The following is an 18,571-nucleotide window of genomic DNA, read 5'->3' as shown; positions in this document are numbered from 1 at the left end:
CGCAGACAAATCTTTAATAAAGGGGGGCGTGTCCGGACGTGAGCCACGCTGGACGTGTAGTCCCAGAGCTCCGCCGCGTATACCACTCAATCCAGTGCCATCCGCGTATCTGTGCCCGGTGCCAAGGAGATTTCTGCACCCATCGACGGCACACTTTGTGGGCTACCCGCCGCTACCCTCAGTTAGTCTCTGGGTGACCGTATTGCCGCGCTACGGACCCCGCAGCCTACTCGCGGTACCGCCGCCTGCTCGTGTGCTGTGCATCTGAGGGCCTTGGCAATCACCGCCTGGTAAGGAGACCTGCCATCCGCTCCCTGTGCCCCGACAGACACGATCTCCTTCCTCTCTGACACCTGGGAACCCACGGGAGCTGTCTCTCACATCCACTTCTGAGGCCTTCAGCGGCCAGCCGCCATTTTCTCAAGGTCTATACTCCCCTCCATCACTCGCAGGCCTGCAGGAAGCGCTTCACCACTCCGGCCTCATTGCATACCTGCTTGCTCTGCTCTCCTCCCGACCAGACTCCAGGCACTTTCACATGGCTCCATCTACTCACTGTATAGCTGCGGCCCATGAATATGAATATGAAATAAAGGTTCCCGACCCCTGAAATAAAGTGTATGGCTCTCACGGAATTACATTTGAAAATATGTGAAGTTCATGGCTCTCTCAGCCAAAAAGGTTCCCGACCGCTGCTCTAGAGCTAAAAAAAAAATTAAAAAATCACATTATATATATATATATATATATATATATATATATATATATATATATATATATATATATATTAGTTTGGGGGGTTCTGAGTAATTTTCTGGCAAAAAATAAAAAATATTGATTTTAACATAAAAAAAAAGTGCCAGAAAAGGCTTGGTCTTCAAGAGGGTATACTGATATACTGATACTACATACTGATACTACATCCCAGTGTACACAGTAAAGGAAATCATTTGTTTGGGAGCAATATATCCTAAACAAACTAATTAGACTGACATTAAATCTGTTCTGCTTTAAAGGCTCAGGCTAAACACAATTACAGGCCTTTTTAGAGCTGTGGAGAACCAGCTGTTTATAGGAAAGCATAACAAGTAAAACTTTTTTATCTCCAACATTTAGTGCCCAGTGTTTCAAAGGAAGTGGGAGGCATCATATCGCACACTAAAGGCTAGTGCACACTATAAGAAAATCAGGCAAAGGATTTTCGTATAGTATTTATAATTATTATTATATAGGATTTATATAACGCCGACAGTTTACGCAGCACTTTACAACTTGAGGGTAGACAGTACAAATACAATACATTTTAATACAGTAGGAATCAGAGGGCCCTGCTCGTTAGAGCTTACAATCTAAGAGATTATTATTATTATTATTATTATACAGGATTTATATAGCGCCAGTTTGCGCAGCGCTTTACAATGTGAGGGAAGACAATACAGTTACAATACAATTCAAAACAGGAGGAACTAGAGGGCCCTGCTCGTTAGAGCTTACAATCTAGAAGGGAGGGATGTACACAACTTTCGACAGCCGATTCAGAGTTTTCGTACAGGAATTTTTAAAGAGACAAACTCCAAAAATGTACTCTTACGGGGAAAAAAAAACGAACAATTTTCATTTAATGTGTACTGTTTTCGTACAATTTTTGTACAAGAAAAATCAGAGAAGAAAGACTGCGCATGATCAGAAAAAAAAACAAACAAAAAAAGCCTTTGTCGTACGAGAATTTTTGTACAAATTTTCATTCATCGATTCCGATTTGCTGTGAAGCAACAATGAAAATCGGACGATCGTTCAACAGATTTTCTTTTAGTGTGTACCCCACTTAACTCGGGCAAAACTATTGGTGGAGTATAGGTCTAACACATTCACTTTTAGTAATTGAGAGCATAGACTCTCTGGATATGTATACACTATATTGTCAAAAGTATTGGGACATCTGTCTTTACACATGAACTTTAATGGCATCCCAGTCTTAGTCCGTAGGGTTCAATATTGAGTTGGCCCACCCTTTACAGCTTTAACAGCTTCAACTCTTCTGGGAAGGCTGTCCACAAGTTTTAAGAGTGTGTCTATGGGAATGTTTGACCATTCTTTCAGAAGCGCATTTAAGAGGTCAGGCACTGATGTTGGACGAGAAGGCCTGGCTCTCAGTCTTCGCTCTAATTCATCCCAAAGGTGTTCTACCGAGTTGAAGTTAGGACTCTGTGCAAACAAGTTGAGGTCAGGACTCTGTGCAGGCCAGTCAAGCTTCTCCATCCAAACTCGCTCATCCAGGTCTTTATGGACCTTGCTTTGTGCATTTGTCCAATTCATTTGGTGGAGGGGTTGTATTTCAGGGGTTGGGCATGGCCCCTTCTTTCCAGTGAAGGGAACTCTTAAGGCGTCAGCCTACCAAGACATTTGGACAATTTCATACTCCCAACTTTGTGGGAACAGTTTGGGGATTGCCCCTTTCTGTTTCAACATGACTGCGTACCAGTGCACAAAGCAAGGTCCAAACTCGCTCATCCATGTCTTAATGGACCTTGCTTTGTGCACTGTCCCCAAACTGTTCCCACAAAGTTGCTGTATTTATAGGGGGCTCAGGTAAGGATCGGTGGGGGGGGGGGGGGGGGGGCTGCTGACTAGCATAGAATGCATGAAGGAAAAAAATTGGATTTTTGTACTTACTGTAAAATCCATTTCTTTGAGTTCATTAAAGGACACAGCTCTCCATTATTCAGAACCACAGGTTCATATTGCCCCCTACAGGAGTGAAACACTAGGCAGAAAAAAGACTTGGCTACGCCTATGGGCAGTCTTAGCCGGTATACATCCCCATCTCTGCTTTAGGCTTTCAGTAAAATAACAAGCAGTGTCAGAAGTATTAAAAACTCCATAGAGAGGCGGGTGCTGTGTCTGTCAATGAACTCAGAGAAATGGATTTTACAGTAAGTAAAAAAAATCCCATTTTCTGTTTCGTTCTTTGATGGACATAGCTCTCTATTATTCAGAACCACAGGAACATTCCCAAGCAGTGCCAAACATGAGGGGTGGGACAACAAAAAATCCTAAGGCTAAACACAATAGCCCACCAGGTAAATAGGAGCTCACCAAAAAACAACTGGAGCCCAACCTGAACAATACACCCCCAAAGAGGGAATATACCCTCTAATCAGCAGCCTGCAAAACTTTGTGGCAAAAGGAAGCATTTGCAGATGGCAACATTCAACATCAACTTCGTAGAACTTAGTGAAAGTGTGCACCGATGACCAAGTGGCTGCCTTGCAAAACTGCGCCACTGACGCCTGATAACAGAAGGCCCAAGAAGCATGAAGTGTCAGAGTAGAATGTGCCGTTTCAGGGAAAGGAGGAACCTGACCCTTGATAGAAAAGGCCTGAGTCATTGTCTGTCTGATGCATCTGGAAATGGTCGCAGAAGAAGCAGATAGCCCTCTTCTTTGCCCGTCTGTGATCACAAACAGTGAGTCTAACCTCCGAAAAGATTCTGTGGCTGCCAAATACCCCCGAATTGCCCGAACCACATCCAAGGCATGCAAGGAAAATTCCATTCAAATGGAAATCAGAGACTACCTTAAGAAAGAATGACAGACATGGACGAATTTAACCACCTAATCTTTGTGGACCACCAGATAGGGGGTACGACAAGATAACGCCGCCAGCTCGGACTCCCTGCGAGCAGAGGTGATAACCACCAAAAAGGCCACCCACTGGGACAGCGTAAGCAGGGGAATCTCCCAAAAATTCTCAAAGGGAGTTTTCTGGAGAACTGAAAGCACCAAGTTCAGATCCCAAGGTGGTAGAAGAGACTGCATCAGGGAGTGCGTGGCCAGGGGTCGCTGAAAGAAGACCACAGAGGCCAACACCTGGCCCTTGATGATAACTCAAGTCCAATTTCTGCTCAACACCTCATTGAAGGAAGTTAAAAATCCAAGCCACTGAAAAAGAATGAGGGTGGACTCCAATCGACTCACACCACTAAATGTATGCTTTCCACGTGCAATGGTGGATCTTCTTAGAGGTAGACTTCCTAGTCTTCAGCAGAGTCGTAACACTGACCAAGGCAAACCTCTATCCTCCAGCACTTGGCTTTCAAACAATCGGTCGTCAAAGCCAGCAACTGTAAAGCAGGATGGAAGATCGGCCCTTGGGACAGTTGACAGTCCCTAACAGGCAGTCTCTGCAAGGGACGTTGGTGGCCAGTCGCACCAGGTCAGCGTACCAAGACCGGCGAGGCCAGTCCGGGGCCACCAGAATAACCAGAATCCCTTTGGCCTTGATGCTGCGCAAAAGCTGCGGCACAAGTTTGAGAGGAGGAAAGGTGCAGATCAGACAATAATGGCCGCAGAAGGCCACCAGAGGATCCCGTGACCTTGCCACAAACCTCGGTACTTTTCTGTCGAGCTGGGACACCAACATATCCACCCTGGGGGTGCCCCACTAGGGATATTTTTCATGAAGCAGGTCCGGGTGAACGGACCACTCCCCTTGGTCCAATGTTTGCCAACTGAGATAGTCCGCCTGCCAGTTTTCCACTCCTGGAGAGTGTATGGAGGAGAGGACCCGCACTAAGCGGTCTGCCCACCGGAGAATGCCAGCTACTTCCAGGGCTACCAACACACTCTTTGTTTCGCTGGCGATTGACAAAGGCCACTGCTGTGGCATTGTCCAAATGGATCTGTACCGGGAGCCCCCGGAGTCGATTCATCTAGTGATCCAAGCACAGCCTGATCGCCTGAAGCTCCAAGACATTGATCCAAAGTATGGATTTCCCCAGCGTCCAACAACCCTGAGTGGAGCGCAGCCCCAGGACACCTCCCCACCTGGACAGATGGGCATCCGCCGCGACCACTGTCCAATACAAGGGGAAAAAGGATTTGCCCTGCCGAAGAGCCGGAGAGCAAAGCCACCAGACCAGGGACCCCCTGGTTTCCTGGTTCAGCCAAATCTGATTGTCCAGAGACCTCAGACACTTGTCCCATTTTACCAGGATCTCCCTTTGAAGGGATCTCGTAGAATTGTGCAAACGGAACCGCCTCGAAGGTAGATACCATCAGGCCCAGCACCTGCATGCAAGTCCGGAGGGAGGACCACCTGCTGAACAGCAGTAGATGAATCACAGCAAGCAACTTCTGTAGTTTATCCAGAAGAAGGAACACTCTGGCTAGAGCTGAATCCAGAGTCAGACCCAGATATTTCCAATTTCCTGGATGGAATCAGAGCCGACTTCTGGTAGATTAGAAGCATACCGAACACTTCCAGGGTCTGTATAGTGATCTCTAGCAGAGGCGAGACCAAAAGGGTAACGCCATAAACTGATAATGCTCATCTCCCACAGCAAGAAAGAGGAAGTGCTGCTGTCAGGCACATAGGAATGTACAGGAAAGCATTCTTGATGTCGATAAAAGCAAGAAAGTCCCCCCTGATAAAGAGATGCCCCCACCATGCGAATGGACTCTATTCTGAACTTCTCTACCCGCACAAAGCAGTTCAGGGGCAGAATTGGATGTACCTTACCCTCCTTCTTTGGGACAGTGAACAGGCTGGAATAAAAAACCCTGAAACCCTTCCGAACTGGAACAATCACACCCTGAAAACAACAGGTCTTGCATTGTCCCAAAGAGAGCTTGCAATTGGTCCAGGGATAGACGCACATTGGAAGGAAAGAGGGGAAGAACAAAACTATCTTGTAACCGGACACAAGAAGGTCCACGGGCCAGAAAACCAGTGAAGACGTCCCCCCACCCCAGGCACGGGTGAGGGTGCACCCTTATGCTGAAGGAGCCTTGTCTGCAGGTCCAGAGAATCCCATTCTTGGCTTGCCAGACAAGGGCTGCTTGGAACCCCCAAAGGAGGACTTGAAAGGTTTTAAACCCTTGGCAGTGGGCCCTGAGGGATGAAAAACTTACTGTGGGCCAAGAAAGACGGGGCCACGTCTGCGACTAGGTTCTTTGCCCTTCCCAGACTGTGGAAGAAAGGTACTATTCCTCCCTGTGGGACTTCTAATGATGTCATCTAGGGTAGCCCCAAACAGATGATCACCTTGAATGGGTAAGTCAGTCAGAGCTTTGTTAGAAGTCTGGTCCGCAGAGCAACACTTAAGCCACAATATACCCCTGAGCACCACTGCCGAAAAACAGATAGCTTAGAAATCAGGGGAGCCGTGTCCAAAGAGGCATTGCAGACAAACTGCAGCCCCTGGACTAACTGGTCCGCCAACTCAGCAAAGGCAGGGGGAACCTGCTCACCCTCTAGGTCACAGCGCAAAAGCTTAGCCCACTCAGTGTGACACCAGGGCAATGGCCAGGACTGGCCTAAGCGCTGAGCGAGCAACTGTGAACATATTGGGGGCCACAGACTCTGCCTTCTTGTCAGCCAGATCTTTAAAAGCCAGAGATTCTTCTTGGAGAATCACGGTTGCCTTGTTCAATCTGGAGACAGGGGAGTCCACCACTGGTGGAACATCCAACTTCTTGAGTAGTGACTTCTCAAAGTGGTACTTCGCAGCAAAGCGTTTGGGAACCACAAGGGGGCGTTTTGAACTACGTCTCAGAACGCATCAAATGTACGTCAAACTATCCAAGTACTCCTTCGAAAAGACGGAAATACCTTTCTTAGGGTACATAATCTCTTCTAAGGGTTTCCAAATGGATTCCAAGAAGCTCCATGCCATTCTACAATGGCCTAGATCCTCCATCTTGAAGGAGATCCAAATTTACATCGGCTTCTGTAACTACTATCAGAAGTTCATTAAAAACTTTTCCAAAATCCTGGCCCCCATCTCGGCCCTTACTAAGAAAGGCGCTAACTGTTCTCTGTGTCCTCTGGGAGCTCTGGAAGCCTTTGACCGCCTCAAATCTGCCTTCTGCTCCACACCCATTCCTCGCCACCCGCAACCTTCAGCCCAATTTATCTTGGAAGTTGATGCACCGGAGCAGTATTATCACAACGAGACCACACTACCAACAATTTACACCCAGTCGCCTTCTTTTCAGAGTAGTTTTCTTTCACCAAACAAAATTATGACGTTGGGAATCGTGAGCTTTTGGCTATTAAACTGGCATTCTCCAAGTGGAGACACTTGTTAGAAGGTACTGAACTTCTGATTGTAGTTCAGATCGATCATAAGAACTTGACTTACCTAGAGAAAAGCCCAAAGACAGAATCCCAGGCAAGCCCGTTGGGCTCTGTTCTTCACTCAGTTTAACTTCGTTGTGACCTACATCCCAGGTACCAAGAACACCAAGGCAGACGCTCTGTCTCGGCAATTTCCTTGCAAGGTTCTTCAGGGTTCTTCAGATCATACAGTCCCTTCAGAACAAATTATTGCTCAAATGGACACCATCCTCATATCCCTACCAATCTTTCGATTCTGCCTAATCCTTTATATGTTACTCCGGAACTACGTAAGAAAGTCTTGCAATGGGCCCAGGAAAAAAGGATTTCTGGGCACCCGGGTAGTAAACAAACCCTTTTACGCTTAAAAACCCTAGTTTGGTGGCCCACCTTAATCAAGGACGTTATAGCCTTTGTTAAAGCTTGCACTGTTTGTGAACTATTAAGACCCCTCGATCTGCTCCCCAAGGTCTACTGCTACCGTTGCCTGTCCCTCATGCTCCCTGGACACATATCAGTATGGACTTCATCAGAGATTTGCCTGCCTCTAAAGGGAACACTGTCATCTGGGTTGTAGTAGACAGGTTTTCGAAACTGCCACATTTCATTCCTCTACAGGCCCTACCTTTGCCCTACCTTTTATTGACAACGTCATTCGTTTACACGGGATCCCTGTCAATATTGTTAGCGACAGAGGCCCCCAATTTATATCGTCTTTCTGGAGAGCCATTTGCAAGCATCTGGGTGCCAAAAACTATACACTGGAAAGACATAAGGAAGGTACTACTTTGTTCCATTCCTAGGTACCAGGGGTACGCTGATCGTCACAGGCGACCCCCACATTGTTTTCATTTCATCCAACCGGTGTGGTTATCTAAGAACATCAAGCTGCGACAGCCCTCACCCAAATTGGGCCCTAAATACATAGGACTCTTCCTCATACTCCGTCAGGTTAACCCAGTGGCCTATAAACTTTGTCTACCTTCACACTTAGGTATACCCAATACGTTTCACGTGTCCTTGTTGAAAACCTTTTTCAAGAATAGGTTTTCTCTACCCTCTAGACAATCCCCTCCTGTCTCGGTTGATGGCCATCAGGAGTATGAGATTTGTAAAATTCTAGATTCCAGACGCAGGGGTAGGCAATTACAATATCTACTCAATTGGAAGGGCTACTCTATTGCTGAAAGGACTTGGGGCCCTGTTCGGGATGTTCATGTGTCGCAGCTTAAGTTGTTTCACGATAAACATAACTCCAAGCCCAAGTAGCCCTGGGGGCTTCTTTGTGTGGGGGGGTACTGTCATGCCTTGGCTGAGAGTCGATCTTGTGATCGGGTGTTTTCTGGGTCATTTCCCTGCTGCTTGGGCCTATGTGTTATTCCAGTTTTGGGCAAGTTTCTCATTATCTTCTACCTTTGGATATGTGGCTCTTGCTCCACCCTGTGGCCAGCTGTAGTCAGTTACCCGTTCTTGTGACCTAAAAATACCCTCTTCCACTTCCTGCTGGTGCCTTAGTATAGGTTTTGCTTCCTGTTTTGTCTGTCGAGGGAGGGAAGTCCAGAAGGGGGGTCAAGAGCGAGCCAAGTTAGATAACCAGAGTCGGTACAATCCAAAGGGGTGATCCGAAGAGTGTTCTATTTTTGTTGCTTTCCCTGACCACTCTTCGGATCACCGCTTTGGATTTTACCGACTCTGGTTATCTAACTTGGCTCGCTCTTGACCTCCCTTCTGGACTTCCCTCCCTTGGGGTCTGGCTTCCGACCTACTCCTAACCGTGAGTCCCTTACATGTTTGTTGTTCTGTGAGTTTGCTGCTTGCACTTTCATTTGAGGTCTCGATATTTCGGCTGCAGGACCCTATCCGCTCCTTCTCCTGATAACAGGATAACAAGACTACTTGTCAGGAAACCGGAGTAGCCATTGGCGTCACTGGCAGGCCTAACAGCCGCAAACCGCGGCCTAAACTGTCAGGCGCCAGGCTGTGTGCCTGCGAATCCGAGGGGGCTGGGACCAACTGAGGTGAGAGAGGGGAGGGCGGATGCCCAAACAGAGATCGGTGGCTTCAGCCGCCCTCACTGGGGCCGCCCCACACAGTGCGCAGCCTAAATTAGAGGTGGGGCCGACCGCATGGAGTGCAGACCCGCAGTCATCCACTCTCCAGGCATTACAGCAGCTGTAGGCAAGCCCAAGGGACACCACCCCACAGTAAAAAACCCAGAGGGTGGAGGGGGACAGTGCGCTCGCTAGGTACATATGGCAGGGGGACACAGACTCCTGGGCATGTAGAAATGCCAGCTCATGGCCTCGCCGGGGGGGGGGGGGGGTAGGAGAACCTCAGAGGCACTGACCACCCCAGGGAGTACCCGTGCACCACACTGTCCAGGAAAGGAGGGAAGGGGCCATCTACTTACCAATCCAGCGCACATGCAAATAACACTCTCAAGACAGAACCTTCTCGCCACCGAAGTGGGGGGGGGTAGTCGGCCAGGGTAACAGTGGACACGAACTATAGGCGCCCAGTCATATTTTCCCCATGAGAAGTTTAACTCGCTGGCCGCCCCAGTCCAAGAAGGGGCCTGTCGCAGCTAACCCAGCGCGAAGCTCTGGTCTGCGTGTACTTGCTGGCCAGACAGGGGGGAACCACTGGATCTAGATTATCCAGCCTGTTGCCCAGTCCGGCAGTTGTTGAGATTTAATAGAAAAAAAAAAAGAAAAAAAATGTGAGTAAAAAAAAAAGTACCAGGTTTAGAGGTCCTGGCAGGGGACTAGGTCCTTACTCCTGAGTCCTGACTAGGCAGAAACAAATTGAAGGCCTATAGCAGACAAGGGGGAAGTATATCACCTAGGTCTGCCCATAGGCATAGCCAAGTCTCTTTTCTACGTAGTGCCCTATTCCTGTCGGGGGCAATGTAACCCTGTGGTTTTGAATAATGGAGAGATGTGTCCGTCAATGAACGAAAGAGAAATCCTTGTGCCTTTACAACCACTTTAAAGTTCATGCGTGTAAAGGAAGGCATCCCAATACTTTTGACAATATAGTGTATATTGTATAGCTAAATTTAGTCCAGACATTTTGTTTTACCAGTAATACAAGGTTTCATCCATTCATAATGATGAAGTAGTAACAGGCACCAATAAAATAAAAATAATAAAACAGGCACCAATAAAAATGTTAAAACAACTTTTGTTGCCGTATTCACTGTGAATCCAGAGCTCTTTCCTGCAGTACTTTTGTTCCTAATACACAATGCGCTCAGTCTGCTGTCCAGCATCATTTAACCCATTTCTGCTGAACTTAGGTCATCATTCTGGACCCACCTCAGCATGTGACTGGCAATGAAAGGAAAAGGAGCACAGCAATGAGCTCAATAATTTAGACCACTTTCTTCTCAATCAGCATTCTCTTTGTCAATACATGAGCTACTTGGCTTCCCCCTTTAAAGTATATCCCCCTCACAGACGGGCCACAGAGTTTTAATCTACTATACTTTTTTCGTAGTGAAACATTTATCTTTAGGTCACTATTTTTTAACTGTGTGCATAGTTGCAGACAGTAAATTGTTGTAAGTGATGTATTAGAAGTGAAGCTAGGTTGGCTTACCTTGTGTGGGGAGCTGGTGGCTGCACTCTGCAGGTAAGGTAAGTAGTGCATGATCTTGCAGAGCAGACAACCATAGCTTGCTCAAAGTGGAAATATCAGCTTGCACCAAGGAAAGGAGACTGTCCGTAGGATTTCCTTCAGACACGCTTGATGCCCTCCTCTCCATGGCAGCGATATAGATCTGTTAAAAAACATATTGCTTATTTTGCTTGAAAAGAAAAAACGATTATGTTTATTTATTGACTGTTCTAATCAATACACTCCCATTTCTTCAAGGAAAAGATTTAACCTTTCTCCAGTCAATCCAAAACTTAAATAAAATGGAGCTGTGCTTTACACTAACAGTGAAGCCTAGCATGGCAGCGATAATGATTTGTCTTATGATTTATATGTATTTTCGGTCTCTAAAGTTGTCAATTCAGAGGGAGGCCCTCTTGTCACAAACTGCAAGCATGGTGCCACATGTGTACTTTCTCAAGTGCAGATGGCAGGCTTTGTGGTTTTGCACTATTCTGATCATTTGTAGTATTCTAAGAAACACGCCTTATTCCTTTCATCTCTCTAGGTCTGTGACAAAGATGTTAACAGCTGGACTGGTGAACATTCAAATGTATATAGATCATCCTAAGCCATAAAAGATATCTTCCACCGTTGCTTTCTTACAAACAGTAGATCAGCTGGATTGGATTTTTACAGCCTATCACAAAGGTTTTGTATTCAAGGGAATTCAGTGAGACAGATGTCTACCAAGAACTCCCCCCCCAAAGCATAGGCATGCATGTTCATCTGATGCAAATTTGCATGTATGTAGCATAATTTCTTTTAAGAAAGTTCATTCAGTGCTCTTACTGTGCACAAAACGTCTGTAGGTAAAGCTAAGAACTGTATTGCCCAAGCTCAAAGCTGACAGCAGATACAGGAAAGCAGATTTCATAAAATTGTTAAATAACAGTCTTATTTATTTTCCTGGAAATCTTACTGATTTTTGAAACAGAGCCTCTGCAAAAAAACTATGAATTTAAGTGTGGAAATTCATATTTTCCTAATGCATTGTTTGTGACGAGTTTCCTTTGATCAATCCATGATGTGCTCCATTTACCTCTGCCCAAGCTTTCAGCACAGCCAAAGTCTCCATAGTAGTAGTGCTCTCGCTGTATACACTAGAAGTTTCTTTTGTCACCTGCACTCTACTCAGAGAAGACAAGAGGAGCTGTTGAACTCTGTGTAGGTCTGATGGCTCCTTCACAACTTCACCGGCCATCCATGCACTGCACACCTTTATCAGAAATTACAAAGACAGTTACTTTATAAATGACAAACACATTTTACACATTTTATTTAAGAGGGCCTAACTTATATTACCACCAAAAAACAGCACATCTGTTGGTTGAGGACAGTCATCCAACACAATACGAAGAGAAGTTACTAAGCAAAGTAGCAACTCAGCTGGACAAAAATGCACTTCACACAGTTGTGAGGCGGCTGTAGTGCATCACCATTCACTAAAAATCAGTTGCGTTTGGCAGGTGGTATTGCCCGACCAATGCAACAGGGGGTAGAATTCCTGCTGTTGTTGCAATGCAAATTGTAGCAGGCACTGCCTATGCACTCTAAGGGGGGGGGGGGGTGGTTGTGCTTTTACTGCCCTCAACAGCAAGTGTAACCTGGTACTATGGTAGAAAAAGAGATGGAAGTAGTCACCTGGCAGGCTCTGGCAGTAACATCAGGTGGAGTATCCGTGTTAAATGCTGGTCTAACAGCTGCTAACACCTGTAGGAACAAATACAAAATCAGGACCATTAAAGTAGAAGCTCCCTTTTCCAAGCTGTAGTATACACAAAGCATTTGATATTTGTTTGGCAGTTGTGTGAAGGGACTGCAGGTCAGGACTAGTGGGTTTATTGGCTACCAGGTCCATGTTTAATGTTAGTAGGAAATTTGTTTATTACACCTGGAAAAATGTGCAGCGAGAAAACTGGATTTGCTCAATTACGTAGTATGGCAAGATGTCACAAAGCACTGAACTAATCCAGTGACAAACTCCACTGCCTAAAAATCATGGAAAATCTCCCCTTGCAGTTTCACTTTTATTACAGGAGAATATTACTAGTTTGGCTCAATCACATATCCACACATCTCTATGCCTTCTAAGAACTCACATTGGCTTGGTACTGCTCCAGTATAACATGTCCAGGGAATTCCGGCTCCGGCACAGCAGAAAACTGATGTATAACTTGTAACAAGGCCTGCAGCCCCACCAAACGCAGCTCTTCACTGTGATCTGTGGCAGCCATGAAGGACATGCGAATCAGATCTTGAAGATGAAGCACCAGGAAATCTCCTGAGAAATGTGAATACATAACAGAAAATAGGTCAATTTGTCTAAGTGATAAAAACCTGCAATATTACAGAATTACCTAGCAACCTGGGAAGAATTTTGTATTTCTCTGCAGTGTCATTTCTCAATACATTTACTTTTACCAAGGTGCTACTATAGAAGAAATGTTTTTTTGAATGTACAGTATCTCATAAAAGTGAGTACACCCCTACATCACTATTTTTGTAAATATTATATTTTATCTTTTCATATGACAACACTGAAGAAATTAAACTTTGCTACAATGTAAAGTAGTGACTGTACAAGCTTTTATAACAGTGTAAATTTGCTGTCCCCTCAAAATAACTCAACACGCAGCCATTAATGTCTAAACCGCTGGCAAAAAAGGTGAGTACACCCCTAAGTGAAAATTTCGAAATTGGGCCCAAAGTGTCAATGTTTTGTGTGACCACCATTTTTTTTCAGCACTGCCTTAACCCTCTTGGGCATGGAGTTCACCAGAGCTTCACAGGTTGCCACTGGAGTCCTCTTCCACTCCTCCATTATGACATCACAGAGCTGGTGGATGTTCAAAACCTTACGCTCCTCCACCTTCCGTTTGAGGATGCCCTACAGATGCTTAATAGGGTTTAGGTCTGGAGACATGCTTGGCCATCACCTTTACCCTCAGCTTCTTTAGCAAAGCAGTGGTCGTCTTGGAGGTGTGTTTGGTGTCATTATCATGTTGGAATACTGCCCTGCGTCCCAGTCGCTGAAGGGAGGGGATCATGCTTTGCTTCAGTATGTCACAGTACATGTTGGGATTCATGGTTCCCTCAATGAACTGTAGCTCCCCCAGTGCAGGCAGCACTCATGTAGTCTCAGACCATGACACCATCATGCTCGACTGTAGGCAAGACACACTGGTCTGAACTCCTCACCTGGTTGCCACCACACATGCTTGACACCATCTGAACCAAATAAGTTTATCTTGGTCTCATCAGACCACAGGACATGGTTCCAGTAATCCATGTCCTAAGTCTGCTTGTTTTCAGCAAACTGTTTGTGGGCTTTCTTGTACATCATCTTTAGAAGAGGCTTTCTTCTGGGACGACATCAATGCAGACCAATTGGATGCAGTGTGCGGCGTATGGTCTGAGCACTGACAGGTTGACCCCCCTCCCACCCCTTCAACCTCTGCAGCAATGCTGGCAGCACTTGTACGTCTATTTCCCAAAGACAACCTCTGCATATGACATTGAGCAGGTGCACTCCAACTTCCATGGTCAACCATGGTGAGGTCTGTTCTGAGCGGAACCTGTCCTGTTAAACCGCTGTAATGTCTTGGCCACCATGCTGCAGCTCAGTTTCAGGGTCTTGGCAATCTTCTTATAGCCTAGGCCATCTTTATGTAGAGCAACAATTTATTTTTTTTTTATCCTCAGAGAGCTCTTTGCTATGAGGTACCATGTTGAATTTCCAGTGCCCAGTATGAGAGAGTGAGAGCGATAACACCAAATTTACCACACCTGCTCCCCGTTCACATCTGAGACCTTGTAACACTAACGAGTCACATGACACCGGGGAGGGGAAAATGGCTAATTGGACCCAATTTGGACATTTTCACCTAGGGAGTGTACTCACTTTTGTTGTCAGCGGTTTAGACATTAATGGCTGTGTGTTGAGTTATTTTGAGGAGACAGCAAATTTACACTGTTATACAAGCTGTACACTCACTACTTTACATTGTAGCAAATTGTCATTTCTTCAGTGTTGTCAGTGTTCAGTGTTGGCAAGATATAATAAAATATTTACAATGTTATCAATATTACATGTTATCAATAGATTTTTTTAAAAACATTTGTGTATACCTTACTGAATTTAAAGTGTTTGTTACCCCAGCACTTTATACCTGATCTGTGCCTGCTGTACCATGTACTTGTATGAGAAAGTATCATGCTCTCTTTGTATTGCTTTCTCTATGTGAAATCCCTGGTGATCCTGCTAGTCACTCTACCTTCATAATAAAAACTGACCACACTAGGCAGGAGAGAACATCGTGGTCAATTCTCCAGCTATGCTGGGATCTCTTCTCCAATGATCAGACATAGCCTGACAACCCCGACCCCGCTGCACAGCTATTCAATGGCATGCTCAGTGTACTGCTGCTTCTCCTCCTCCTAGCTCTTATGTAGCTGAGAACAGAGAAAATGTAATTACTTATTTAAAAGAAAAAAAGGTAATTATAATGTTTCTTTATATCTATACAAAAAGGTTTTGCCTTTCATTGCTATTTTAAACTGAATGGATTGTTTTATAAGGTGATCGTTTACAATTACTTTAAAAATGGGGCAGTAACATTATATATGTAGGTTGAGCCTTTTGCTCAACAGTGATAAACAATGCTTGTGTCCTACTAGGCTGTCCATGTATGTACATTCCATGACCAAGACTGACAGGAAGAGAAATATCTGTCTATCATTGAACAAATTATCTAAGCACTAAAATCCTCCATTATAATTGCCAATTGGTGACAATGCTGCCTGCATGCCATTTTGAGTCGGTCCTCCCTGCTCCAATACAAAAATACAAAGTGGAATTCCAGCACACAGGTAAAATAAATAATTCAAACATATTTATAAAAATGTATAATTATAGCTAGAAAAAGAATGTAAATATTTAGTAGTGCCCTGTAGAGTAAGCTGCAAAGAACAGGAAATAAGGGTTAAGTGATGATTAAGCCAATGCTTTATGCTAGAATGTTTTATAATAAAAAAAAAACAAACATGAAAGTGTGATATTGCCTTCCAAATACAACAATGCACAATATCCCCAGGAATCCCAAGCCACAGCTTACGATCAGGTTCTTTGTGCTTCCGCTCCTGAGCCTGCACCATGTTAAAGTGGGCCCCTCCCTCATCTTCACACTGTGACATCAACAAGCATACACATTCCATAGAAAACACTCTTGTGTGCCAGCGAGGGCTAACCGCGAGGGCAGAGGTCTCCTCCTTTTGAGATGTGAGGACTGCATCTGAGCAATGTTCACTATCATCTTCTTGCGTGGTGTCAACGGAAGCCACTGCTGCAAAATCTGGAAAAAGACAAAGACCAGGAAGAATAAAATAAGGTACAACTACAAATTGCTGGAAATGAACTTTTCATATTAGCTTGTGAGTGGATTCATAACTATTAAAACATAACAGTGATCTTTTGTACACCTACCCGCAGAGGCAGAAAGAATGTCTTTATGTAGGCGCAGCCAGAAAGGTAGCCGACTCAGGCCTGTACAGCTCTGCATGTGTAACAAGGTTTCCTTTACATCTCGCAGAAGCTGCCGATCACTCTCCCTGTCCAGGAGACTCAGCAAAACTCCTTCCAAGCCAAGTTCCCGCATGTTTACATCTGGTCATGGGAAGAACGGCAGAAAGTCAAATACAGTAGTCATTAAAATCATACCAATACATCATTGAAATAGTTCTGTTATATTTATTCAACTAGTGCAATCATGTCTGAAATAATGAGCTGTCCTGTGCAGACTTTGTTTGTTAGCCTAAGAAGGAATATTAGTCCTCTCAGGTCTTACCTTAGCGGAGCTTCAACCTTACTTTGAGCCTTGCACAGTTGTATAGGCACCACTGCTGTACTGAAATTCCTTATTCTGATTTCACTGCACACACAAAGCTTTTTACAGTATGCAGTAGAGCCTGCCTTCTTTTGCCAGCATTATCTAGCTCGCTCCTCCCCAGTCTTACTGTCCCTGGCCCTGCCCCTTTCGTTCATTGGATTTCAGTTCTTTCACTCATGGAGGTTCAGCATCACATGTGCAAATGCAGCCTGCCTATGATTACCCAATCCTATAGATTTACATAAACCTAAGACATTTGGATATATGCCTAAATCGTAAGTTCACCTTTATAGAAAATCTGTAAGGAGACATTATACTGGACCCCCTACTCATTCTCACATCCCCCCCCCCCCCCCCGCCAGACACCGAAAAACCACTTTAAAGATCCAGGGATGTAAAATCCCTGCGACTTAATCTCGTGTCTGTATTGCTTAACCAGTACAGATTACAGGGATTCTTGTGACATGTCCATGTGACAGCGCTGACCAAACAAAAGCTGTCTAGCCCATACTGTCAGCACTGCAAGGAGAGAAAGTCGCCAGGATTTCAAATCCACAGACCTGTGAAGCAGCTTTTCAGTGTCTGAGAGTGGGATCATGGCAATCTGGTACAGTGGGACCGGGGGGATCCAGTGTAAGGTCACGTTACAGGATTTTGACATAATTAAGCCAACTACTTTAGTTTAAAAGCCTGCAAAAGACCTGCTACTTGAATGGAATTTCGAACAATTAAACAAATTGTCTTGTCAATATGGTTGAAAACGATTGACCTTACTAATCATTAGAAAATCAAACAAATGTAATTTTTCTTTACTATTGTATAAGTGTGGATAGATTGTCCCCCCTTTGTGAGATGTTCGCTGTGACTTCTCCATGCTTTCGCTGCCTCTGTATCTTGGGGACTGGTTAGATGCCCACAAAATAGTAGTGTTTTTATATTTGCTAAGTAGCATTCCAGGTATAGAATACTCTTAACTTTTAATGCAATTTTCAGCTATGTTAAGGCTATATTGTAACTTGTTTGTTCTTGTAGATACAATGCTAATCTTCTCCTGAAGAAGTGAACATTGTTCATGAAACGTGTTGAGAAAGAATTTCAGGTCTTGGAAACATCGAAAACATCAACATATACAACAATGATGGTGTAAAAAGTTAAATGAAATAGTGTGAATTTTTTTTCTATGGTTATTACTCATCAACCTTGAATGGAATTATCAGCCAAAGAAATCTCTTTTCACCAGCTGCTTGCATGTGAAATGCCAAGTTTTGATTTTTAGCCAAGCTCTCAATTCCAAAATTCTTATAGAGGATCTTCTAGTGGGTGAAGGAAAAAAGAAGTGGAGAGGAGCTCTCCAACACAGTACTGTAAAGTGCAAGGTCTAGCTGGAGGATCAATGCCTTTCCCCTCTCTACCCAAAATAAAATAATTGTTTGGAGTACAGTTCTCTGGGTGTGCCAATGACAATTTATTCAAAGCTGATAATTTGATAAAACCAAAAGTAGGCTCACCCATTTTAAGACTCTCTTGCCCATCTTTGGCCATTGTCATTGCATGTTCTGATACTTCTGCTGCTTCCCGTTGTGCAAGTTGCCTTAAACATGCCAAGACTGCTCGACGTAGGATCAAGTGAGGGCTGCACAGGTGAACCTGAGGGATATTGTACACATGACAGGCGGAACATACAATACCAAACAGCAACAGGAAGCCATAACATATCCAGGAACCAGAAGCCTTCAATACATTCCTAGCAAAGTCAGCTGAGCATAAGAGTAATATAAATATTGATAAATAAATCAGCTTTTATTTGTGTATTCAAATTTTTCGGGAGAATACATATTCAAATATCAGCATTTCAATAAAAAATATCTAGTGTGGTAACATTCAAAGGCAAAAATATTAGGAGATAT

The 18,571-nt window shown here is 44.6% G+C and overlaps 1 protein-coding gene across 2 annotated transcripts in view; it reads right to left on the bottom strand.

The window, feature by feature from the left end:
• HEATR5A (HEAT repeat containing 5A) overlaps positions 1 to 18,571 on the bottom strand; it is a 277,280-nt gene that overhangs the window by 53,271 nt on the left and 205,438 nt on the right. For both annotated transcript variants that reach the window (XM_082275260.1, XM_082275261.1), the window contains 7 exons: positions 18,173 to 18,311; positions 16,262 to 16,441; positions 15,894 to 16,130; positions 12,879 to 13,060; positions 12,421 to 12,489; positions 11,819 to 11,995; positions 10,720 to 10,900 (listed from right to left, as the gene is read on the bottom strand). In XM_082275260.1, the coding sequence (XP_082131386.1) occupies positions 10,720 to 10,900; positions 11,819 to 11,995; positions 12,421 to 12,489; positions 12,879 to 13,060; positions 15,894 to 16,130; positions 16,262 to 16,441; positions 18,173 to 18,311 (1,165 nt within the window). The remainder of the gene's footprint in view (positions 1 to 10,719; positions 10,901 to 11,818; positions 11,996 to 12,420; positions 12,490 to 12,878; positions 13,061 to 15,893; positions 16,131 to 16,261; positions 16,442 to 18,172; positions 18,312 to 18,571) is intronic.

This window comes from Pelophylax lessonae (genome assembly GCF_965119305.1).
Source record: "Pelophylax lessonae genome assembly, chromosome: 13".
In the NCBI taxonomy this organism is placed as follows: Eukaryota; Metazoa; Chordata; class Amphibia; order Anura; family Ranidae; genus Pelophylax; species Pelophylax lessonae.
This window is presented reverse-complemented; position numbering and strand designations above follow the sequence as displayed.